General features: G+C 40.4%; 1 protein-coding gene across 4 annotated transcripts in view; it reads right to left on the bottom strand.

Moving 5' to 3' along the window:
- Positions 1–19,802, bottom strand: part of LOC132636140 (Golgi SNAP receptor complex member 1-1-like) — a 29,137-nt gene extending 9,335 nt beyond the window's left edge. The window contains exons 1-3 of one of the 4 annotated variants that reach the window (XM_060352847.1): positions 19,657–19,802; positions 16,084–16,314; positions 11,317–11,484 (exon numbers count right to left, since the gene is read on the bottom strand). In XM_060352847.1, coding sequence (XP_060208830.1) covers positions 11,317–11,484; positions 16,084–16,314; positions 19,657–19,695 — 438 coding nt within the window. In that variant the 5' untranslated portion in view covers positions 19,696–19,802. Of the gene's footprint in view, positions 1–11,316; positions 11,485–16,083; positions 16,315–17,494; positions 19,512–19,575 lie in introns of those variants that run through there. The other 3 variants (XM_060352846.1, XM_060352848.1, XM_060352849.1) reach the window with 3 other exon arrangements.
- Positions 19,803–27,473: the final 7,671 nt, after the last annotated feature.

The following is a 27,473-nucleotide window of genomic DNA, read 5'->3' as shown; positions in this document are numbered from 1 at the left end:
TTATCAAAGATCTTTGGGGAGGTAGATGGGTAAACTTTGCTTGTCTAAAGGCTAGTGGCACTAGAGGGGGAATTTTGATGTTATGGGACAGTAGAGTGTGGAAAGGGGAGACTTTGGAGATTGGTGCATATACTTTATCTTGCAAGTTTGTGGCACTCCTTCAAGATTTTGAATGTTATATAACTGGAGTATATGCGCCAAACAGTAGAGCAGAGAGGGAACATGTGTGGGATGAAATTGGGGCAGTTCGGGGTCTAATGGAGGGGCCTGGGCTGTTTGTGGTGATTTTAATGTTACAAGATTTCCTTCTGAAAAAATGAATTGCAGAAGAACCCCTGCCATGGAAGAATTCTCAGATTTTATAGAAGATATGGAATTGTTAGATCCCCAGCTGGAAGGAGGGTGTTACACATGGCACAAGGGTGACAATTGTAGAATAGCATCCAGAATTGATAGGGTGTTAATTTCTAAAGAATGGGATGACAAGTTCAGAAATATCAAGCAGTCACTGTTGCAAAGACTGGAATCTGATCACTTTCCAGTCTCACTTCAGTGTGGAGTGTGGGAATACAACAAGTCTTACTTCAAATTTGAAAACTGGTGGTTGAACACTGAAGGGTTTGTGGAAAGAATCAGGGATTGGTGGAATTCTTTTGTCTTCGAAGGCAAACCTGATTACATTATGGCTTGCAAGTTCAAAGCTTTAAAAGCCAAGCTGAAAGAATGGAGTAGAACAAGCCAGGGAAACTTAGGATCACAAAAAACACATATTTTGAGTCAACTAGCAACTCTAGATGCTGTCCTTGAGAATAGAGTGTTGACAGAAGATGAATCAATACTGAAAGCATCGTTGTTGATGGATTATGAGGAGTATTTAAAAAATGAGAAAATAGCTTGGAGGCAAAGATCAAGGGCTCTTTGGCTCAAAGAAGGGGATAGGAACACCAACTTCTTTCATAAGGTGGCCAATGCACATAAGAGAAGTAACAACATTGATCAATTGATGATTCAAGAAGAAACTGTGGAGGATCCAGAAAGAATTAAAGGGGAAATTATTGATTTCTATGAGAGGTTGTACACTGAATCAATTGGTTGGAGACCTTCATACAATCCTTCCAACTGTTCAATGATCAATGAGGAAGAAAAAGTTGCTTTACAGGGAGAATTTGATGAACAAGAGGTGTTTTCATGTCTGAAAATGTGTGCCATGGACAAAGCTCCTGGCCCTGATGGGTACACAATGGGCTTTTTGATCAAATGTTGGGAAATTCTGAAGCTAGATATCATGGCCACTTTTAACAACTTTCACTCTCAGGGAGTTTTTGAGAAAAGCTACAATGCAACTTACATAGCCCTAATTCCAAAGAAAACAGGTGCCAAGGAGCTGAGAGATTTCAGACCCATCAGTCTTATAGGTAGTGTCTATAAACTAATTTCTAAGGTGTTAACAGAAAGATTGAAAAGAGTTATAGGCAAGCTGGTGGATGTTCAACAGATGGCATTCATTAAAGATAGACAAATAATGGATGCAATTCTAATTGCCAACGAAGCAGTGGACTCAAGAATCAAACAAGGCAAGCCAGGAATCTTATGCAAATTAGACATTGAAAAGGCATATGATCATGTCAACTGGGAATTTTTGCTGAAGGTGCTCTCATGTATGGGTTTTGGAGAAAAATGGATCAAGTGGATTAGATTCTGCATTTCAACTGTCAGATTCTCAGTTCTTATCAATGGCTCTCCTGAAGGTTTTTTCCCCGCACATAGAGGGTTGAGACAGGGGGATCCTTTGTCTCCTTTTTTGTTTATACTGGTCATGGAGGGCTTGAATAACATGATCAAAGTGGCAAGAACAAATGAATGGTTCAAAGGTTTTGAGGTTGCCACAAGTGCAAATGTAAATGCTAACATGGAAATCACTCATCTACAGTATGCAGATGACACCCTGATCTTTTGTGATGCTGATGAAGAGCAACTGAAGATTTTGAGAGTAATTCTGGTACTGTTTGAAGGGATTTCTGGGTTACACATTAATTGGAGAAAGAGTCACATATATCCAATTAATGGTGTGAATAATATGGAGGAATTGACCAGGATTTTAGGTGGAGAAGTAGGGGAACTGCCAACTACTTACTTGGGCATGCCTTTAGGAGCCAAATCAAAGTCCTTGAATATCTGGAACCCAGTGATTGAAAAGTGTGAGAAGAAGCTATCCAGGTGGAAGTCACAATATATATCTCTAGGGGGCAGAGTCACACTTATAAATTCAGTTCTGGATGCACTCCCTACCTATATGTTGTCTGTTTTTCCCATCCCTGTTGAAGTGATTGAAAGACTAGACAAGATCAGGAGGGACTTTCTCTGGAAGGGTGATCAAGATAAAAAGGTTTTCCATTTAGTCAAGTGGGCTAATGTTCTACTGGGGAAGAAGCAGGGAGGACTAGGTATCAGGAATTTAAAGCTGCAGAGCAAAGCTTTAAGACTTAAATGGCTATGGAGGTACTCACATACACCTCAACCATACTGGGGAAGAATGATCAAAGCAAAATATGGGGAAGAAAACAAGTGGATGACCAAGGAGGTGCACACTCCTTATGATGTTGGTCTGTGGAGATCCATCAGAGCTCTTTGGCCTTTCCTGTGGAAGCATTCCACCATTAAGGTGAGTAATGGCCACAAAACTTCTTTTTGGGAGGACAAATGGTTGGGAAACACTAGTCTAAAAGAATTATTTCCTGTCATTCATGGGCTGGCAATAAACCAACACAAGAAAGTAGCTGAGATATGGGACAATCATGGATGGAACCTTCAGTTCAGGAGAAACTTCAATGACTGGGAAATCAACACATTGACAGAGTTGTTCAGGCTACTAGAAGAGTTTAAAGGCACACAAGAAGGTGCAGATAAATTGTGGTGGAAAGAAGACAGCAAAGGCATTTACAAAGTGAGCACAGCATACAAATTTTTGAACCAGAGTAACCAGCAGGTGCAACTTTGGCCTTGGAAGCACATTTGGAAAGTGAAGGTACCATTCAAAGTTGCATGTTTCACATGGTTGTTGGCAAGGGAAGCAGTACTGACTCAAGAAAACCTAAAAAAGAGAAAATTCTCTCTTTGTTCCAGATGTTACTTGTGTGGTGAAGAGGGTGAGACAGTCAACCATCTATTTTTACATTGTCGGATCACAATACAGCTTTGGAGGATCTTTGTGAATCTCAGGGGCATTGTCTGGGTAATGCCAAATAGGATTACTAATCTACTCCATATTTGGGAGGAGGCAGGAATAGGAGCCTCAGACAGAGATAGATGGAGGATTGTCCCAGCTTGCATTTGGTGGACAATATGGAAAGAGAGAAATTCACGGTGCTTTGAAGACAGTAGTAGTGATGTACAAAAGATCAAGCTAAATTGTGTCAAACTTTTTTGTATTTGGTGCAAACAGATTTACCTTGAGGAGACTGAATCCATAATTGAAATCCTAGGCTCTTGTTAGATTTTTAGAGTTTTGGATCAGCTTTCTCACTTTTGCTGTAAATATGGTTCCAGTGCAATCTATGCACTGATCAAGTCAATACATACCAATGTTACATTTTCAAAAAAAAAAAACATCATGCACAAACCGGAATTATCGGGTAGACTAACTAAATGGGCCGTAGAAATTAGCGGATATGATATCGAATACAAGCCTCGGACGGCCATCAAGTCCCAGATCTTGGCCGACTTTGTGGCGGACTTCACCCCGGCTATGGTCCCCGAGGTTGAGAAAGAACTTCTACTAACCTTGGGGAAAGCTTCGGGTATTTGGTCGCTACACACGGACAGAGCCTCGAACCTCAAAGGTTCCGGGCTAGGAATCGTGCTTAGAACCCCGGCCGAGGATGCCATTCGACAATCCATTAGAACTGCTAAATTGACTAACAATGAAGCCGAGTATGAGGCTATGATTGCAGGTTTGGAATTAGCCCGGAGTATGGGGGCCGAAATAATCGAGGCAAAGTGCGATTCTCTTTTGGTCGTTAACCAGGTGAATGGCGTCTTCGAGGTCAAGGACGAACGGATGCAAAGGTATCTGGAAAAAATCCAAGTGATACTACACCGGTTTAAAGAATGAACCATGCAGCATGTACCGAAGGAGCAGAACAGCGAAGCCGATGCATTGGCCAATTTGGGATCTTCGGTCGAAGGGGAAGAAATCAACCCCGGGACTACGGTGCACTTGATGAATTCAGCAATAGAAAACGGACATGCCGAAATAAACTCAACGGGTTTAACTTGGGATTGGCGCAACAAATACCTCGACTACTTGAGAGACGGAAAGCTCCCGAATGACCCAAAAGAATCACGGTCACTAAGGACAAAATCTGCGCGTTTCTGCTTGGTAGACGACTAATTATATCGACGGTCTTTTTTCGGACCCCTGGCCAAGTGTTTGGGTCCCGGAGAAACGGAGTATGTGATGAGAGAGGTGCACGAGGGGACCTGCGAAAACCACTCCGGTGCTGAAGCCCTGGTCCGAAAGATTATCAGAGCCAGTTATTACTGGAACCGGATGGAGGAAGATTCGAAGAATTTTGTCCGGAAATGCGACGGGTGTCAAAGACATGCCCCAATGATTCATCAACCCGGGGAGTTGTTGCATTCGGTGGTGTCACCTTGGGCTTTCATGAAGTGGGGAATGGACATCGTTGGTCCACTGCCATTGGGCACCAGGTAAAGCCCGCTTTATTCTGTTTATGACTGACTATTTCTCCAAATGGGTTGAAGCGCAGGCCTTCGAAAAAATTAGAGAGAAGGAGGTCATTGACTTCATATGGGACCACATCATTTGTCGTTTCGGCATCCCGGCCGAGATAACTTGTGATAATGGTCCTCAGTTCGTGGGCGGCAAAGTCAATGATTTTCTCGAAGGGTTAAAGATTAAGAAAATCGTATCAACTCCATACCACCCGTGTGCAAACAGACAGGCGGAATCCACGAATAAAACAATAATTCAAAATCTGAGGAAAAGACTTGAAGCATCGAAGCATCACTGGAGGGAAATACTACCGGAGGTATTGTGGGCTTACAGAACCACATCGAAATCTAGCACGGGGGAAACACCTTTCTCGTTGGTCTACAAGGCCGAAGCCCTCATTCCCGTAGAAGTTGGTGAACCGAGTCTCCGGTTCAGGTATACCACCGAGGAGTCAAACGAGGAGGCCATGGCCGTAAAACTCGATCTCACGGATGAACTTCGTGAAGACGCGTTGGTCCGTATTGCAACCCAGAAGCAGAGAATGGAAAGATACTATAATCGGAGAGCCAATTTTCGACATTTCCAAGTTGGGGACTTGGTGCTTCGGAAAGTTACCTTGAACACCAAGAATCCCAACGAAGGAAAACTAGGTCCGAACTGGGAAGGACCGTACAAGGTAACCGAGGTAACGGGCAAAGGATCGTATCAATTGGAATCCATGGACGGACAACGGTTGCACAATAACTGGAATGTGGCTCATTTGAAGAGATACTACTGCTAAGGTATGGGCACCTCGTGTTTTACTATTAACCCTTTTTCTTTTTTGCAGGAAGTACCGGATAAAGCTAGAATCTAGGTCTGAAAACACGTGTTGCACTCTTTTCCTTAGTACGGTTTTGTCCCAAAATGGATTTTCCGACAAGGTTTTTAATGAGGCAACAAGTACAACGTGTTACTTGACAAAGACAAGAACAAACGCCCGGAAACTCGGGGTCACGGCCTACGAGTGGGGGCTTAATAGCGCTTACCCGATCTTACAACTCGGATAAGCGCTAGGGGACTATTATACCCCGGTTAGTTGAAAACGGAGGAACTCAACAAATCAAAATCGGACCTTCTACATTAGGTTTCGATGTAAGGACCAAACGATCAGAATGAATCGTGTCCACACAATATTTGCTACGGCAAAACCAAGACCGGACCTTCTGTATTAGGTTTCGATGTAAGGACCAAACGATCAGAATGAATTGTGTCCATTTAGTATTTGCTACGGCAAAAGCAGAAGGTAACAAATTCTCATATCATGTATGTACAAAATACTTGCAATACAAAAATTATCGAAAATTCGGATTACGATATTTCGGATATCTTTTTGTTAAAACACCCTACCCCGGTGATTATCGCCGTATTTCGGCATCGCTTCATTCATATACCCTATTCCGGGCACTACGGTCGAAATTCGACAAAAGCAACAAGGTCACAATGAACCGAGCCAAAATCTTTAAACTCCCTCGAACGGGGACTGCTACATCAAATTTTGCTAAGGCTGTAAAAAATACCGGCCCTAAAAAATAGACAAAAAATACCGGCCTTAAAAAATGTCTATCGTGATTCGAAGACGTCTGAATTCACAAAGCATTAGATAAGTCCCACGGGCAAAAAACTTCATCAAATTCCCGGACAAAACGTACCGGACGAAGAGAAAAGCCGATATTTAGGCGCAGTCCGAAATAATGACTCCGAGTCTGCATGTCCTTAAAACGGACCGACAATTCGGGCAAAAGTCATAACAAACATTCAAACAAAAGAATAAAGAAAAGAAAAATGCATGTTCCATTTATACAAAGGTTTTTACACCGGAAACCCCTACAAAAGCAAAAAACAAAGGCCAAGTACAGGCCCAAGTCTATCCGGTGTGGCTGGATCCAAAGTGTTCGAACACTGTCCGCTCGGAGTCGTCGGAGTCAGCATCGAGGGCTCTTTTAGCTTCTTTCTCAACCCTTTTAGCTTCGAGTATCAAGGCTGGAAGATCCGCAAAACCATGCCCGGCTTGCTCAAGGGTGATCCTTCGAGACTTCCACCGTTCATACTCCACAGATATCGTAGTATGAGCCTCGGCGGCCTCCACGCTCCGAAGGGCTTCTGCCAAATCGGCCTCAGCCTAGGCTAATTTTGCCATCAGTTCATCCCGCTCTTCCTCGAAGACCCTTTGGACTTGAGTGGCTGACTCGAGCTCGCCCTTGAGAAGGTCATTAGCATCAGCTGTCTCTTCGAGCTCGATTTTCAGCTCATCACATACCCGGGCCCTGTCCTCTGCTTTTTGCTCAAACACCCTCATCCGCTCTATGTACATGGCACTCTCAAATTCGAGCAGCCGATGCCTTTCTGCCATGCTCGTGGCATCGGACTTGACTGAGTCCAGCTCCCCCCGGAGTTGAGAGATGGTGGTTTCGAGCTCACCAAGCCTTGAGGAAAAACGAGTGTTGTCCTGGCTAAGGCCGACTTTGTCCGCTTCTAGAAGCCGGTTCTTTTCGACCATCTCGGCCAGCTCACCCTTTAATCGAAGGTTTTCGGCCTTTGTCGCATCGAGCTCGAGTTGGAGGTTGGAAAGAGTAACTGCTCGGTTCAACTCATCCTCCTTCACCCGCAGAAGGTGCTGCAATTTCTCCGTTTCTCGACCTTGGGCATCCAGTTGGCCCTTGAGATCGTCAACCTCTTGCTGAGCACGGACGAAGACTTCATTAACGAGCACCACACTGTGTAAAAGAAGCAAGTCAAAACTCGGATAAACGAGAAACTAAAATTCTCAATGAATTATGCAAAGGATGGCTGATAAACTTACTCGATTGCCCGCGTGCATACCCTCGTTAATGAGACACTGCCAGAAGACTCCGTTCATCTTCCGTTTGTCCGAGTCCGAGACAAGGGGCCTCAGGTAGCTTGCCACGCCCACCGGACGAGACAAAAAGCTGCAGTCCTTGGGAACAGTGATCACAGCCGATCTTGTCCTCCTAGGTTCCACGCTCGGGGCCGGGAAGGTGCGCACTAAGCTATCCCTAGCACCGGTCTCGGTGGACCGGCTAGCTGCCCTCGTGGCCCGAGGAATAGGAAGATGTCCAAAACCGACAGCTTTCCCGGTAGCAGGAGGAGCGTCCGAGAACATGTCATCAAAATCATCCAACCTTGAAGCTGGGTTGGAGAACTCGGAACGGCCTCAGCAGCTTCGGCAAAGGCGGGGATCTCGGAGGTTGCAGCAGTCTCATAACAGGGCAGTGGACCGACATCCGCTGGAACTTCGACCTCGGGGACCGGCTCAGCCCTTTGACTGGCTTCGGCAGCTGGTGCCTTCTCGGGTCTCCTTGTCCTTTGCAGGGGGGTTTCTTCGGAGGAAGCATCACCTAAAATATCGACGAATTCAATCGACCTTAGAGGAGTCGGGTAATGAATTTCTTCCCCACCTGTGTGTAACGCCGGAGCTGAAGGTACTTTCCCGGCTGACGGGAGTGATGAAACGATGGTAGCCTCCTCCGGAATAGAGGCAACAAAAAGGGTCACACCGATCCTCCGAACGAGGAGCTCAGGCTCTGTTTCGTCTCTAAGAGTCCGAACGACACTCCTCGCCCTCTTCTTCGGCTTCTGCCCCTTGTCCGAGGGCCTTTTTCTCTTATTGGCGGCGGCGATGATGCGGGATGTACCCGCTGAATCGAACTCGGGTGCCGACGTAGCGGGTTCAGCCAGTGACTCCAGTCTTGGGTCTACCGAGCCCTTGGGTAAACCTAAAAACCGAAGGTGTTACAAAAGGGAAAGGTAGAAGATGCAATAAATACGGATGGAGGAAGCAAAGTATTACCGTGGTTCTGGGCAACCCATCGGCCACGCGACAGGAGCCCCCATGTCCATGCTTCGTGGGTATGTTGACTAAGTAGAGCGTTAACCCATTCGTTAATGTTCCGGACGGCCGGAGGTATCCACGCCACAGCTGGTATAAAGAAGAGGACAAGTAGTGAGAATGTGAAAAGGCTAATGTTTGATAAAGCATTCAAAAGCAACCATTAAAAGAACTGAGACTTACAGTTGCCATTCTATCTCTCCGGAAAGGGCATGTAGTTGGCCGGGATAATGTCCTCGGTCCTCACCCGGACATAACGCTCCAACCAGCCCCGATACCTGTCTTCGTCCATTTTTTGAAAAAATCGAATTCCGACTACACTTAGCGAGTTTTATTACACCACCCCGGAACAACCTCGGGGAGTATAACCGTATGAAATGGGCCAGCGTGAACTCCTTTTTCGTATTATTGGCCAACAGCCAGAGGCAGGCCACGGTCCTCCAAACAATCGGACCAATCTGGGCTAGGGTAACGTTGTAAGTCCGACACATATCTAAAATGACCGGATCGATCGGGGGGTCGAGCTTGAGGGTGAAAGGATAAGTATAAATGTACAAGAAGCCCTCCCGATAGTCGGTGACTGACTCATCTGGTCCGGGGGCGAAAACTTGAACCGGATGGTTATCCCATTCGCAATCGGCCCGGACTAAATCGAGTTTTTCCTCAGTAATGGACGAGGATACCGCCTTACATCAAACCCTCTATCGGAAACCAGAGAAGGTTTCTCGACCTCGAAATCTTTGTTATAGTTAGGTTTGGACGGTACAATGTCCAAAGCAGTGGGTTCGAAGGTGACCTTCCCCTTGGGTTGAGAAGTTGGTTCGGTTCCTTGAGAAGAAACCGAGGGAACATCATGGGAGGTGGTTTCGGTGTTAGCAGACATTTGAAAATATGGAAAAGGAGATTGGGTGAATTCGAAAAAGAAGTTAAAAAATAGGAGTGAGGGAACAGTCAAGAAGAATTCGAAATGGTAAAAGAGTAAGAAGAAGCAGCAGCAACACACTCTACAAAAACAACTAGGGAAGAAGTTGGCAGAGTTATTTCCGTTATCGTAATATAAGCAATGAATCAACAAGAAATATGAGTTGAAAGATGATGAAATGAAGAGAAGTAAAAGGAAGAAGTGAAGAAATGAAATGGAAAGGTGAAGTCAAGAACTGAAAATGGAGAATGAAATGGATCGTACACCGAAAAAATGAAGCAGTGGAAGACGTTATATAGACATGGATCGAGGCGGTTACAGATCCCAACCAGCCGGGGAGTGCCACGTGTCCCATAATTAATAAGAAGTGACTTGAAACGACGTGCGTGACGGTGGTTGTCAGCGCTGACCATCCGGGATGAGACACGTGGCTGATGACAGAGGGACGTGACGCAACTGTTCCCGCCAAAATGAAAAGATAACAACGGACAAATGGAGCCACCGGTTTCTTGATTCATCCACTTCCCGTTACTCCGATAAAACTACGGTCCGGAAAGTGTGGGGACTATCTGTATACGGTAAAAATCGGATATATGCTAGACCGGTGAGACCGGAGACCGAGCATGAAGACTTTCTTTTGGGGCTGGAGGAGTGCTTGATCCGAAGAAAGCGAAGACATCGTTTGGTCCGGTTTCTCCATAGCCGAGTTGATCGTGGCCGTTGGCTCGGTTGATCGTGGCCGTTGGTCCGTTTGATCGTGGCCGTTGGTCTGGGTGATCCGTTACACAATTGTCACGCGTCAATACCGTTCTGCCACATTGTACTGCCAATCGTACGGGTGTCAGACCGTACGAACCAACCTTATCCTTTTTAGGGTTTTACTTTATTCAAGGGCTTTAGGTTGTAAGAGGCCCATAAGGCAAAACTATAAATAGGGGGTCATTACCCTACTTTTAAGGGTTGGCTTCTTGAGTTCTAGAACATTGTAATAGCAAAATATATAAAATCTCTCTCTCATTCTCTGACTTTGGTCCGGATTCAGTTGTTATTCTTTAGCTTTGTTCAATTAAACAACACTCATATATTATTAGATACATATATTTAGAGTAAATCACCAATTATTATTCGCTCCTTCATAGCATATCCTTATATATCCTTTTTCAACCAAATAGATCAAACCTCAACCACATATCCTATACCTCATTCATAAATTTAATTGATTACCTAAATTCGAGGTAAACAACATATCTAAAAATTTTGCATTCAAGAATCAAGTCATTTGAGAAGGTTGATTGTTCATCAATTTGAGTTGTACTTTTCCCTTCAGATTTTCAATTTCTCATTTACACAAGTTTTCATATTATTTTTTATCAACTCTTTTTTTATCATGTTTTCATATTATATATACTGTTTTAAGAAGTCTGCACCGATTAATATGGAACGCATGTGCAACGCACGTATCCAGAAACTAGTATACATAAATATGTCATTCTCAGGACTTTTCAGTTACCATATTATAATTGAAGAAACCATGAGATCCATATCGCGGGAGACGCATCACGTAAAAGTAATTTCAAGGAACTTTCCAAGTGTTTGGAAAGTTACATCATGATAGACGTAGTATTCAACTTCATAGTAGTAGTAGAACTTTCTAGTTTCATCACAAGTCTTACAAAAATATGTCGTTCACGTGTTCAACGTCATGAGAATATCAAAGAAATTTCATTTCTCATAGGATAACAAGAAAGGAAATTTACTACTAAGATATACCTGTCCAGTACTCCTATGCAGGGAAGAACGCTCATTAAGGAGTGCTTGCTCATAAGACCCGCTGCCATCTTCCAGATCTAATCGAGTTCGGTCAAATTCTCTAAAATCTTCAAGCAGTGAACCATGCTCTTTCTTAGCTCTGTAACTTGAACGAAGCCGATTAAACTCCTATAACCCAACCGGAATTATAGCTTTCTTAGTAGTATAAATAAGCTTCTTAAGAAGAAATTCTAGCAAGTCATGCTACTAGACATTTAAAATTGCCCATTGTTAATTGCATTTCTTTCCAAATAGAATGACTGCAGTCAGATGTTTCATTGGTTCAGAATCTCATGTGAAAGAAAAAACAATAATGTGTAGATCCATTGACATAGAATCACTTGCTAACAAGTCACACGACACGACATTAGAATTGTATATTGAGTATCTTGTTATCTCGTATAATTCATTGATAAGACATTTCAATGATTCTCACTGCAAGGTTGGGATCTCAGATTGACAGAGAAATTGATATTCAGGTTGAAGAAGCACCATTTATATAGAATTACAAGTAACTTGAGTCTTCACATGTTTATTTAACCATTAATTAGCGGATTAAGAAGTTCTTTTTAACAGTTTGCAATCTTGTTTTACAAAATTATGATGAATGTTGATTTATATCCTGAACTGCAGGTAGCAGACACTGAGAATACAATCAGAGGTTGTTTGAGAAGTTTGGTCATATCAGCATCGACCTCCAGATGCACCCGTCTGTAGGTGTACAACCATCCGGTCTGTAGGTGTGCAACCATGGTGAGTGAAGGTGTTAAAAGGAGAAGGCAGATCTAAAATCACATCAAAGGAAGTTGTCTACTAGACATTTATATAGGGCACAATAGAAGAAATATTTATATAGACAATACCAATCAATAGGAAATATGTTTTAGCCATGTTAATACGTTCACATTAAGTCCTTGCTTGCTGGGAGTCTTTTAGCGCTATTCGAGATTCTTATGCCAGTAGGAAATATATAGAGCACTTCCAGAATTTTTCATTTTAATTTTTCTTTTGTATAATGTTGACTTGAAATGAACTTGTCTGGACTGAAGCATGGTTTTCATTTCCTGACTATGGAAATATCACAGAATACTGTGCAAATGCTCTAGTATCGCTGTGAAGGGAAATAATGCTTGGACTTAAGTCAACAGACCTGCTGGCACAGTAACATCTCTGTTGGTAAGTTGATCCGTAATCCAACACTGATTTGGAACCATAGTAAAATTCTTGCAAATGTTCCAGTTATTCACCTTCATATTACAAACACAAGTTCCAGCTGCAAATAGCAAGTGGGAAACTACTATGCTGGATTGTAAAATCAGAACCTATACAAAGGAGCAGAGGTCTTCAACAGAAGTATATGTCTACAATTCCACCTACTACGTGTCTTTATCCCACAAAGCTAACGGAGTGGACAGATAGACGCTGATGCAAAAAAAAAAAAAAAAAAAAAAAAAAAAAAAACCTCCAGGGGGGCGTGGAGGGTTGGGGAAGTGGTGCGGAGGACCACAACGAGGGCATAGCAAAGAACCCCCCCACACAGGAGGCTAAATGCTAGAGATATAAGAGTATTTTTTTTTTTTTTAAAAAAAAAAAAACTCTTAAAGAGGGCCTTGTTGAATACTTTTATATTTAAAGATATAAGAGTATTCAACAAGGCCCTCTTTAGTTTATAACCTTTGAGATTTGGACTGGAGGAACAAGCTTTCAGAAGGAAGGTCATCATAGACAAGCACAGTTCTGAAGGGAGGTGGAGAACTGATACCTGGACAGTCCCTATCGGACTATGTTAGTGTGGAGACACAGAAGAACTTCAGGAGCATAAGCTTCAAAGTGGAAAACTGGGCAAGGTTCAATTGCTGGAAACATAGCTGGTGTACAGAATCCCCCTTCTATGACACTTTCTGTAGGATACATAATATATCCCGTCAATAGATGGCCTATGTTGTTAAATATATATATCATTTCTGGGAGGGTAAGCATTAGTGGACTTGACACACGGAAGAAACTTCCAAAATTGGGAGATTAAAATTTCTGAACAGCTTATTTTTTTGTAAAGGCAAAGAAATCTAATTATAGCTCAAGCCAACATGAAAATTGGCATCCCAGAGTGCTGACATCTTCACTATTTGTGCAGGTTCGGATTCTAGTACTAGCGAAGTCCGTGAATGAGTTTCTAGCTTGAGGCCCAGCTTTAGTGGTGAGCCGCTCGCCTTGTTCTGCAGTGGCCACGGAGTCTATTTTATTTTATCTTTGTGTATTTCTTTTTAGTCAGACCTTGTATCTTTCAGACCCAGATGTACTTCCATTCTTAGTTTGCCCATGACTAGCATAACCAGTCCCTGGGGTGTATTGTGGTTTATGCTTCCGCGTTATGTCAAATTCTTATCATTGTTATGCTATCTATTATCGTTAGACCTTAATGGTTTGAATTGGTTAACTGAATTGTTTAATGAATGCCTTCGTTCTCCTGACTTGAAGATAGTCGGGAGCCATCGCGGCTTAAGGGTAAATGGGTCGAGACACAAATTGCCAAGTTCAGGGGAGTAATTAGGCGAATGTAAATTTCAGGTGTGCACTGAATAAAAGTCGTAAAGTTCAGGGGGGTCCCGATCTATTCTGCCATTTCATTTATATGGAGTGGCAGAATAGGCCATATTCTTTGACAAATAGGTGCCCTTTCAGTCCTAACTTTTACTACCGCTATTTTTTTAACAAACATGAAAACTCACCTGCACCTCGCCTGCTAGGAATGAAAGAAAGACCGCAGCAAATGTGCCGCATATTTTCAGTGAAGCTAGTCAAAGATAAATGCTGCAAAATGTGCTCTAGAATTTTATGTGAAGCCATTTCTCAAGTACATTTTCTAAAGTAATATTATGTTCTTAGTCTATCTTTCTACTCCTAAAAGCTCAAAATCTATCTTACTAAATGGCTTCAAAGGCAGACCAGGACTATCTGACTAGGCATCTATAAGGTTCAACTGACATGCAACTTGTGAACCATCTTCCAGTTTTATGCAAACGAATTTTATTGGCAAAAAATTGATCCAGTTTCAATTAATTAGAAATAATTTTGCAAAACACTTTATCCCATGGTTAAAAATCCTTGATCTTCTATTAGCAGAAACATGATCCTATGAAATAGCTGAGAGAATTTAGGGAAAGAACAGAAGATCCAAGCAAGACTCTCGTGTACCTTTAGTTCTATATGTATAAATTTGGAGGAAAATTATTATGGATAGAAGCAAGACTGATGGATCTGAGTTAGGAGGGAAGTGAAGAAGCAGGAACGATGGGTGTGAGTTTGGAGGGAGACTGGTAAACAATATGTGAGATCCTGTCTCGGTTAAACAGAAAATTACGATATCTAATAAACTGAAAATTTCGATTAAAAGGAAAAAGCTTCATGTCAGTTGATGCTTCATGTGCAAGGGCTCAAGTGATAACGTAGATCATATTGCATTGGTGACTCTGCTAGCGTCAATATGTCACTTAGCTAGGAAACTGAAGAAACATAAGGAAGAGAGGCAGAGTGTGGCCTATCACTGCTCTAGTCTCATGGAGCCATTTCAAAAGAACTGACCGCAGAGCGTTCGAAGGGTAACGATTCCAACTAATAAAGATGTGTCTACGGACGGAGATCCCCTTTTTTAGCTACCAATAAAGCCTGTACTAAATAAGACAAAATGGCAATCTTTGCTTTTACGTTTATTAAAAAGATAGACTCGTTATTGCATGATTTCCGTCATTTTAACTCAAATGTACACAAAAGTAAAAGATACAAGCAACTCGCTACTCCATATGTTTAGAAATGAAACCAGGATATCAAAGGCTACACTTTTTATATGCATTTCACAGTTCACACCAAGAGATCCATCCAGAAGAGCAGAGTTTCGCTAGCTCAAAAAGCTAGATCTACTACGGCATCAGCATTTACTAAGGGGCCTGTACACCAATTTCAACTAAACCTAAGAATATCATCACGATGCACAAATTACTCCACATTTATAGTCAATTTAAAATTTATACCACAGTTAGATGTTTGCCACAGAGAATTCCAGAGAAGACCTCATATTCTCCCTCTTTTATGCTGATAAAGTTGATTTCTCGGCCAGCTTGCGTGCAACTCTAGTCCTCTACTATTCCATCAGATACCTGCATCCTTCCAAATTCCACCAATAGTAACTTGGTCCACCAAAACTTAGGCAGATGGGAAAAGATTACCTAACTTTTTTTTGTCTCTGCTAAGATTCTAACCTTTATGTCGGACCTTATACTTTCTTATTGGTTGTTTCAATGACATAATACTGTTTCTCAGCATAAGTTTCTGTCATCCAGTATGATCCCAAATCTCATCAAATAGTCTTAACTTGCTCGGCCCATTTTTATGTCCAATTTTATCTTGGACTTGCACCTTCAAGTAGTTAAACGGCAATACACCATTGATCAACACGCTCTTAGCCCAAGATAGTGGAATTGTTCATCGGTTTTGATAGCCACGACAACAAGGAGAAACAACCCACTTTCTACGCATAATAAAAATGAGAAAAAGGCTTCCCATGTATGACCCCACTTCTCAATGTTATACTCATCTTAGAACTCCATAAATGAGTATCGATATTTTGTTTGGCATGATTCTGTTAGAAGACAATTTCCATGTCTTGACATTGTAGTACTATTATCAATAATGGAGTAACAATGGAAAACATCAAAAAAGCATTTAAAGTACCTCAAAAAGATCCTGAAGAATTTCTTGATGGCGAGTCAATGTATGAGAAAAGATCTCAGATCCTCCAGATGAAACCCAAGCTTGCATTTGTGAATTTACTTGCTGAAGCTGCTTGAGTAGCTGATTTATACTGGATTCGAGATCATTATCATTTGCACTGTCAACTTTTAAGGAAACAACTTTACGATATAAATGCATCTGCTCATCCAGCTGAGCTTCAAGCTTCCGTGCCTGGTTATAGAAACCGCAAATAAGAATGAGAAGACAAGGAAAGAAGAAGTAAGTAACTAGAAATGCAATTCCAAGAATTATTTCCTCATATAATAAATAAAATTTTCATCGAGAACCTTAGCTAGGCCAAGCTAACGAAAAGAGGCCCAACCAAAAACAACACCATCACATGCCACCCCCACTTTTCATTATTCTCACCAGCTTCCTAATTGTTTCAGGCAGATCTTCATAGGATCCATCCAATTCCAAAAAAGAGCAACATTCTTCAAGAGTGAAGAGAAAGCAAGAACAATGCTTTTCCAAGATCCTTTATTAACAGCTAGTCCACTATCATCAATAAAAAAACCGTGACCATACAAACTAGTACTAAATGAATTCCAAGAGAGCTCTATAGTTACATCAAAATAACCCTACAACCCCACCCCCCATTCCCACAAGCCAAAAGAAAACATCGCTATAGTCCACAAAAATATTTGCTTGTGTTTCTTAAAGTAGTTTAAGCTCTTAGTCGCTTATATCTAGGGGAACAAAAAATTAGCACGTCTCAAACACTATCCTTGGCCTTTTTCTAACCTCTAACCTCCAAAAAGCAAGTTTGACCTTTCATATGTAAGCCTTTACTTTTGACGGAAGTTGTAAATTTATTGATTGAAAGGAATTTCCACACACATGATGTATAGAAATGGTAGAGGATCTACATAGGAAGGTGCTATTCTCTATGAAGAACAGCCAATTAAAGACACTAACTTATATGGCTTAGCTGCTTCAAACATGTATAAAAAACTATGTTTCTGTGATTTGTACAAAGAAACTCTTTTGATCAAGTCTAACTTGTAGAAAAACTATCTCCCACTACCTTGGAATTTCTCCTACTTCTCTCCTTCTCTATGGTCCACATAAATGTTAGGGAAGTTAATTCTCAGCTCTACTTCTCTGCCTCTAACTTCTGAACTTCCATTCTAATAGAATTCATTTAACCTTCTATATGGTCCACATAAGTGTAAGGAAAGTCACTTCCAAGCTCTACTTCTCTGCCTCTTCCTTCTGAGCTTCCAATTCTAATAGCATTCCTTTTACAGATCCTGCATTATCCATTCAGTACTAACCATGTTCCACATAATATCCAAAACTAATATGCAGCCCATAAGCCAGTAGTTACCATGGCCTGATATCTACTCACCTAGGTAGAGGCCAAGTGGAAAACCAAATTGGAGTATCCAGATTTGCATGCCCTGAAATGTGTGATCTTAGATCATGTATTCCTTCAGGGTCTAAAGAAATTTAAACTTGCATGCTTAAAAAGGACCGTAAAACAATACAAAGTTATGAAGCACAATACTACCATCAAGAAAAACAAGGTTTGTAGAGCATGAACTGGGGAAGAGAGGGAAAAGATAGGACTTAGTATGTTTGTATGTAGCCATATTTATACTTTGCATTGTAGTTAATCAACTGCATCACAAGGTGCTCTCTGGCTTCAGGAAAAGGTATAGGTCTTTACTCTTTCTTTTCTTTCTCCCAACCTTTGCTGCTCTTTTAGAAAAAAGCTCAATTCTATATGCAAGTTGACCTTACATCTAACTTAAGAGAAACTCATACACATTGAGGAGGTGCTTTCTTTTTCTCTTTCTTTTTTCTGTTTCTTTTTCTTTTTATTTTTTTGTTTATTTTTGTGGTGATACCGTGATAGACACATTGGGGAGATGGTTTCTAAGGTTAACAGGCTAAAACAATTAGAATGCTCAAACATGGTTTTCAAATACACCTTTGGTTTGTGTCTACTTTGTGCCAAATTCAAACATACTTTTTCACAAAACAACGCTTTTGAAGGTGGCCATGATTTGTAGCTATGAAGCACAAACGGTTCTAAAAAGTTATTGTATTTATGTTGGAAATGATCCTTTTCCAATCCTATTTGATAGAGCCCGTATATTTACTTTTTTGGATTAGTGCCCATTCTAAATCATCCATGTACCCACGCGGTGTGCAGAACATGTTTGATATCCGTGTTTTCTTTTCTTTTTAAGGGATATAGATTAAACTTACTGAATTAAAATTCCCAAGTACATATGCAGATAACTTTTCTATTTTCTACTTTTTAGAAGTGCAAAAGATATATCACTTATCAGAGACAAAAAGAAACATCCAGCATATTATCATAATAAAAAAATGCTCCCCTGCACATATTTCGAGAAAACTTTCTAGTGTCCATCCTGGACACTTCGTCCATCCTCCGGTGATTCCTCTGATCATCGGAATCTTTCCTTTCTTTCATTCTCTTATCACCCTTCCCAGACTCTACATTTCTAGATGGATAACACCATATATTTTGCAGTAGGTTTCAAAAAGATATTGCTACATTTATATTGCTTCTCTGTTACAGATCTCCTTGTTTTTTTCTAAAGGGTGTATGAAAAGGCATATCCAAATTGTTATATGAAACCAAAAAAAAAAAAAAAAAGGATAAGGAAAATGAAAGAGGGAAGAGATTATCAACAATCTGTTAACTAGAAAGACTTGCATCATTGGGAGGTAGTTCATATATTGTAACAGCACAAAGAACTGACAAGCAAAAATGCTAGTAATAGAAGATTTCGGATCCTTATAATGTTGTCCCGTCATTCTTCCTGTCTGAATACCAGTCGTATCTTCTTTATATTGTGCACTTCACTTCTCGCTTAAAGCCTTAGGAATCTCGTTGCTATTTGACACTTGTTATTCCAAAAACCATGAAGGAAATACCATGAGAGTCAATATGAGAGAGGGATTCACATATACAAAAATGCAAAGGCAAACTGACGTTGTTAGACCTCATTTGGTCAAGAACTCAAGACACAAAGCCTTGTGGGGATATTTAACTTGAGCTCACAGAAGCAATCAAATGCTCAAGTATAAAGTAAGAATATTGCAAAACAAGAGTGTTAGACAAGAGTCACATAGTATATCATTGGCCTTCAGCTGATTAAATTAAAGGGTTAGCTATGCCATTATATTCACTAGCCTATCCTAGGATATCTCCTTGACTTCTTATCCATTTTAAGTTTCAGATTTGAGGAAAAAACTTATGCAATGGGCAGAAACTTATACATCCTCAGAGAAATTAAAGACTAATGAAATCGTATAACCATGAAAACAATAAATAAATAAATAAATAAATAAATAAAAAGAAGAAGAGGTTATTAGAATATATGGAAAGAAAAGAAGGAAATGGAATATGATGATCCAATAGAAATGAGGAAAGAAAAGGAAGAGATAGGATACCTGGTTTCGCAAGGAGTCCCAAGAGGTAGGAATAAGATGATCCAATAGAAATGAGGAAAAGAAACGGAAGAGATAGGATACCTGGTTTCGCAAGGAGTCCCAAGAGGTAGGAGGATCCATGAAAAATTGCTGGAAACAGAGTTTCTAAGAAGAAAGAGAGGAAACTGAATTTTGGTAGCGAATATGAGTTTTGGGTTAAAATTGTTTCATTGTACGGGAGTAGGTTCAATTTGTTCTCTCAAATATTATCCTGAGTATATTTAATTCTTTATTTATAGGATTAAGTTCATTTTAATCCCTCAAATATACCGTTAAGCATATTTGATTCCTTAACTATGCTAAATTGGGCACTTTTAGTTCCCCTAATAGAACTCATTTAAAAAATAGCGGTGCTAAACTCATGTGACACTCACGTGACTCGTAAAAGGCTAAACCCATCGGACAAAATGCAAAGCACAGTAATGACATTTCTCTAAAAAATGCAACTCATATAAGATATTAGCAAAACAACTCATAATATTTGGATCATATGGTTGGTAACCAACTCTTAAACGGTAATCTGGCAGCACACGTGGAACTATTATAAAGTTATTTTTGTTGAATATTAAAAAAAATCAAAATTCTATTTAACAATTATTATAAATTTCAAAATTCTTTTTAACAACTGTTATAAATTATCTTAATTGGTGGAACCGCTCCAATTTTTTTCGGAAGCATGTGAATGAAAATTTTAATATATTAGATAAAGTTTCTGCCTGTTTTAAAAAATCAGCTTCTTGTTCTTCCGGCCAATTGAAGCTTTCTACAGAGAGACTATGGTTTTTTCCGGTGAAGTGTTTCTTCATATGAAGTTGGGGAGAAAGTCGAATGAGTTTAGTATTTTTGTCCGATGGGTTTAGCCTCTTACAAGTCACGTGAGTATCACATGGGTTTAGCACCGTTACTTTTTAAATGGGTTCTATTAGGGGAACCAAAAGTGTCCCACTGTAGCATAGTTAAGGGATTAAATATGCTTAGCGTTATATTTAAGGGACCAAAATGAACCTACTCCCATAGATAAGGGATCAAATATGCTCAGGGTAATATTTAAGGGACCAAAATGAACCTACTCCCATAGATAAGGGACAATTTTAACCCAAAACTCTAGGGAATATCGTCTGAACCGAGAAAGGAAAGGTTACTCGGGGCTTTTAATCAAAGGTGACAAAAAGGTTTGAAAATTGAGTTGAGGTAACTCTAGTTTTTTTTTAATTGAGTAGAGGTGATAAACTTTGGATGAGTGATTAAGGAGTTTTGACTTGTCCTAAAATTATATTTTTAACACTTTCATCACAAACTTTGTTTTTTACACTTTGCCTCAAAGTTTTATTTTTAACACTTTGACCCAATCTATATAAACCATAAAAAACCCTTGCCCCCGATGACCCCCCCCCCCCCCCCCCCGCCCCGACTCTCCACCAAAAAAAAAGTTTTTGTTTAAAAGATTTGGAATTTTTTTTTTAATTGTGCCACCACCTCCCACCCTCCCAAAAAAATATTAATTTTATTTTTAAAAAAAGTTTTGAAAAGTTTTTGTTTTTTATTTTTTGCACCACCCACCCCATTCACCGCTCCCCCCGCCTTGACCCCACGCCTTGACCCCACGCCCACGCCAATATTAATTTTATTTTTTAAAAAAGTTTTGAAAAGTTTTTGTTTTTTATTTTTTGCACCACCCCCACCCCATCCACCCCTCCCCCCCGCCCACCCCCACCCCCACCCCCCACAAAAAAATGTTTTTTTTAAAAAGATTTTGAAAAACTTTTTTTTTTGTTTGTTTTTTTTGTACCACCCACCACCCGCCCCACCACCCCCCATCCTCCAAAAAAAAATTAATTTTATTTTTAAAAAAAAAGTTTTGAAAAGTTTTTGTTTTTGGTTTTTTGCACCACTCCCACCCCATCCACCCCTCCCCCTCCCCCGGCCCCCTACCCCCACCCCCAAACCCCACCAAAAAAAATGTTTTTTAAAAAAATATTTTGAATTTGTTTTTGGTTTGTTTGATGTTATTTGACGTACAATAATTTCTATATACCTATTATGAATCTGCACCCCCTGGGAGCGATAAACCTGTTGGATTTTATTAACCAAAGAGATTCGGCTTTGCGCTATAGTTAGCTCAGCACCAATCAAAAATCTCCAAGGAATTCCAAGAATTCTTGTTATACATTTCTTCCAACCCTCAACCCTCTTTTCTAGATTCATGGATATTGAATCAATCGAACGCACTTCTAACACCTGTTTTACTTTTGGAAGAGCCTGTGTTATATCACCAGATCTCAATTTTTCATATATAAATGTAACTAATGTATCTCCTTCATAAAGGGTTTCCCCATAATGGCCATGAACAGTTGCTCCGGGGGTGGCCAAATAAGGCTTAGCTGATCGTATCACTATCGAGTCAACTTGAACAAGTATAACTTGACCCGATTTGAGGGGCGATCCGTTTTTGGCTATACATACATTTTCACAAATAAACTGTCCAAAACTAATTATTTTAGATGTCTCTTCACAATAATTGTGTTGGAGAAAATACCAATTCAAATTGAATGGATTTAAAATAATGTTACGACATGGATCGGGATTAAAAAAAATTCCATTTTCATCCATTAAATAATATTTAAATTTAATCACTTGAAAAGTTTGTTTTAAATTGTCAAGTTGCAAATAGTTAGTTACTAAGATCTGATTATGAGTTATTAAATTGTAAGATGAATAAAAATTCTCAATTGGAAGACATGTTCCTAAAGGGCCCAATGAATTCCTAATTGGAATTAGGGTATCTTTTTTAATTGATTCTTTTATCACACTGTGATATTTTACATCCTTGAATGGCCTGATCAAAAACTTTATTTCTTAAAAGGACTTAATCCTTTTCCTCTCAATGACAGATTCGAGAACAAATACACATTCTCGTGATTTGTATCCAAAGGTCACTTAGACATTGAAAAATTGGATTATGAAATTGCGAAACATAATTTTTGAATGGGATCAATACTTCCAATTGAATAAGTATGAATAAAGGATCCATGGATGAAGATAGAAAGTTGATTTATAATCGAAAAGAAGACTCACAAGAGGTTTTTGAAAGCCGAAGAGATCTTTATTTTCATTTTCTTTATCAAGCAGTTGCAATTTAAAATGTCACACCCCACCCTTGGTAAGGCGTGATTGACACCCGGCACCTTACGGAAATTGAGCGAACCAACTTATAACTTACATCCTTTGAGTCTCAAATGGAAACAATAGGATCGAGAGGCTAAATACGAACATAATATCATGCATGAGTATATGTACATTGGACCCATGATGCCAACATTACTATCGTCACACTATGACTAAGCCGTACACAGGAACTGTCTGCAAAGCCTCTATGAACATGACTGAAGTATACAAGTCGGGATAGGGCCCCTGACATACCCTGAACAAAATCATATATATGTATATATATCTATACTCGGCATTTCTCCAGGAAGAGATGGAGCTCACCAATCAGAATTGGTACCTGAAGGCAGCCTACTATGGAAGATCCTTGTCTCGTCTATCTACACCTGCGGGTATGAACGCAACGTCCACAAGAAGGGACGTCAGTACGAACAATGTACTGAGTATGTAAGGCATGAATAGTAACATATTAAGAAATACTGAACAGGGAAAATTAATATAATGAACGTATGGGGATAAAGTAATATAAACAAGATCAACCTGTGCCTTTGAATGCCCTTTTAAGGCGAATGTCGTGCATGCTTAGCTTTTTAAGAATTTTTCCATACATATCCATACATATATAATATCTCGTCCGGTCGTTAAGGCGGGGTAATATGTATATAGATACATATATTTATATACATATAGCATCTTACATGGTATTATCTTACCCGGCCCTTGGGGGACTCGGTGTTATCTTACCCGGCCCTTTCGGGACTCGGATTTATCCCCAACTGATCAGTGGGATGCAATGCATACATACAGATATACATACACATAAAAATACATAAATGAAATCAACGTCATCATTAGCATTACCATTGTCACTATATAATTCCTTGAAGGATCAACCATCGTAAGGTGAAATCAACGATGTCACGAGAGTCTCGAAAATCATGAACTTAGGTAGCACTGGAAATAGAATCGTTATCATCGCTATATCTCACCTCGAAGGAACGAGTAACATGAGGTGATACCATCAACAATAAATACGGTTAAGGATTCATGGAATGGCTCAATAATCTCATAATGCCCTCAAATCATAGCTTCGGAGTTTCAAAAGAAGAGAATCATCATCATCGTCACAATCATCATAGAACATATTCCATTTAACATCAAAAGAGGCTTTAAGAGTCATGAACGTCGAGCTTTTGAAAACAAGGCGGTTATGGAAACATTTATGGAATCATAACATAGGAATCATGCCTTTGAAAGAAAGGGACGAGCCTTAACATACCTGTTCAACCTCCTATTGGCTACGCTTATGCGTTCGAGCTTGTAATTCTACATTTAAGAGGATTTTCACTAATGTTAGCCTCTTCATCACACACTTGTACCAAGTTTCAAATTATACTATTCTATATTCTGCCGAAAATCGGGCAGCATCTCCCCTATTCAAATGCCTAGCCCGAATTCTCAATTCAACAACCAACAACAATCATAACAATGCCAACATTAACCATAATATTTACAACTCCAAAATACTTCATAAACATCCCATATGGTGTTTGTCCCATTTTTCCGTCACAGAATCATTTTATAACAATTTTACAGCTCCTTCTCCGTAAATAAACCAAGATTAACGTTAATAGCAAGAGATTCATACCTTTCTTTCGATAAGAATGCTATATATTCACTCCCCCACCTTGATCTTCAGCCACAACACGTTAATACACAATTTTGTAGTTGCAACTATACGCCGTCTGGACCGGGATTTGGGAATTATACCTGGTTTTGGGCTAAAAAGTTGAGCTTTGGAAGGTTGGGGAAATTTCTGGAAAATTTGAGGGGTTTTTGGTGTGTTTGTTGTGAAAAAATGAGGGGGCAACCCCTTTATATAACGGTCCAGGTTCTTCCTGGACCGACATAAAATTCCTTCAGCGCGATCGCGCCCCCTTTGGGCTCGTTCACGCAGGCCAAAATTTTCTGACTGCGCGTTCGTTTAGTAAAAAGGTCATAACTCTTGATCCCGCTATTGTGTGAGGGCCCACGACCTATGGTTGGAATGATATTTCAATTATCTACAACTTTAATTCTTGGTGTTTTCCCAAATTCCAAACTTATAATGGCGTTTGGCCCCTCCAAGTCAGATCATCCGAAAATGTTTCCTTCAATCGTCCTTTTGGAGGGCTTATGCCCATATTTGGCTTATGGGTCCTTCTTAGGACTTTCTCAACTTTCCATATACTACTCATATGTCTCTTCATATGTCCTTTACAAAACTCCGACGTGTGGGCCCCACTTAGCGTACAGCAATGAGGGCTTTTCGTCAAGCAACGCACTACCTGATTTATACCATATGGTCTCCAAATGTCATATGCATAGTATTCTTGCACACTTGTAATATAACCTTCATCCCTAACCCGGGCCTCAAAATAGTTCAGCGCATTCGTGCTGTGTTGGCGCTTGGCCTTCTGCGCGTTCGCGCCACTCCCTGGCGCGTTCGCGCAGACCATTTCCCTGGTCTGCCAGCCCGACTTGTAACGTCCATATATCCTTACCCCGATGTCCTATTGAGGAGGCGTTTGTTGTGTTGGAAATTAGACTTCCCGAACTTCTTTCCGGGGTGTAACATAACATTTTCTAGATTCCCCGTCTTATTATTATTCAGATAAGAATCCTCATAATCATAAATTGGACTATTACTAGTACTAATATTGTTATAGCCTGTCTCTATAAGTTGAGAGTGGAATTTATCCTTTATTTTGTCCTTTCCATTCACTCAGATTTCTTCCGTTTCATCGATTTTGTCCGGATCCCACTCTTCTTCAGAAAAAAGGGAAGGAGAAGGATAAGGATCTTCTTCAGTAGATCCCTGGGGAGGTCCTGCGGAAAAATAGCTCGACGCCAGGATGATAAAAAGCTTAACACCTCTCATTCTTATTACTTTTTCAATATGAAAACGAAAAAAAAAATGAAAAATCAAAAGGTCGTTTTATTCAAAACCCCAATTGTGACATCCCTTCTCTCCCACTTTACACCTTGGAACGCACCCTTCTTATAGAGATAAACGCGCTTTCACATCTTCTTAACCCGAAATGGCTGGGGAGAGGAAAGGTTTCTTTTTTTAGGGTACTCCCGGGAACAGATCCAGTGGAGACGGGGTGGGGCCTATAGCTCAGAGGATTAGAGCACGTGGCTACGAACCACGGTGTAGGGGGTTCGAATCCCTCCTCGCCCACAACCGGCCCAAAAGGGAAGTACCTTTCCCTCTGGGGGTAGGAAAATCATGATCGGGATAGTGAACCAAAAGCTATGGAACTTAGGTGTGGGTCTTTTGTCGAAATGGCATGGATTTTCTTTTTATCTTTTTATGGCTTTTATTTTTATCTTTTTATTTATCGTGAAACACTTTGGATCAAAAAAGTTTGATCAATTCCAAGAAATTTTGGAAGAAACTTGCTCGAATTGGATTCCTTGGATTTCCATACCGAAGATATATTTACGAAGTTGTTCCAATATTTTTATTGATTGGCACTAACCCTAGACCCTTTGTCACGACCTAGCTAGGGGCCGTGACGGGTACCCGGGGCTAACCACCGAGCACCGCTCGTGCCATCACTTATTAAGCTTATTTAGCAATCATTTATCCGATTCATGCTTAATTTATAATAAAATCCATTTTCATTTAGAAACGAAATGCCTTTATACATACGACCCCTTAGGCTAGCAAAATAATACACACACACACACACACACACACACACACACATATATATATATATATATATATATATATATATATATATATATATATACATAATGACCATGCCATGAAACCACACGACCCACGTCGAGTATCTACGAGCCTCTAAGAGATGACATCTACAACTGTACACAAAAGAATCATCATAGGCACCTCCGGGACAATGGAGGGCTTCCAATCAGCTAGCAGCCTCTAAGAATCCGGAGCAAGGTCTCCTCCCTGTCTACCTGTGGGCATGAACACAGCGTCCATAGAAAAAGGACGTCAGTACGAATATTGTACTGAGTATGTAAGGCAGGAATGAAATAAACAAACATAATAGAAAGATCATGAGTCATGGGACAAAGATATAACCTGCACACATGTCATAGGCAATCGTATTACTGTCATATTTCACATTTTACACAATCATAGTACACAAGTTATCACATCCCATACATCATCACGTACGTCATCGTATACATCATCACATCATAATTTGTATCGTTACCCGCGTCCGGGTAACCCTCATATGCCGCCCACTAGTGGTGATCATGCCCGGCCCTCTCGGCTCGGTGTAAACATCGCATCCCGCATTAGCGGTGACATGCCCGGCCATATAGGCGCGGTGGAATCATACGCAGCCCGCATTAGCGGTGACATGCTTGGCCACATAGGCACGGTGGAATCTTATCATCACAACATCAATCATAACACGTCATTATTATACACCTCAAGCCATAGCATCATGTTCTCATTTCTTAGTGTTCCATGTATCCCCTAGTGTTACAAGTTAGCATTACTTATCATCTTGTTGTCATAACATACAATAGCATTAAGAGCATTCATTAGGCTTTAAGACAATCATACTATGTTGGGGTGACGTAAGGTCGTGAACCCGCGATTGTATTATTGACATTTATGAGTTTAATGCCTCGCCTTGAAGGGAAGAAAACGTAAGGCGAGT

Source organism: Lycium barbarum, chromosome 4, assembly GCF_019175385.1.
Source record: "Lycium barbarum isolate Lr01 chromosome 4, ASM1917538v2, whole genome shotgun sequence".
In the NCBI taxonomy this organism is placed as follows: domain Eukaryota; kingdom Viridiplantae; phylum Streptophyta; class Magnoliopsida; order Solanales; family Solanaceae; genus Lycium; species Lycium barbarum.
This window is presented reverse-complemented; position numbering and strand designations above follow the sequence as displayed.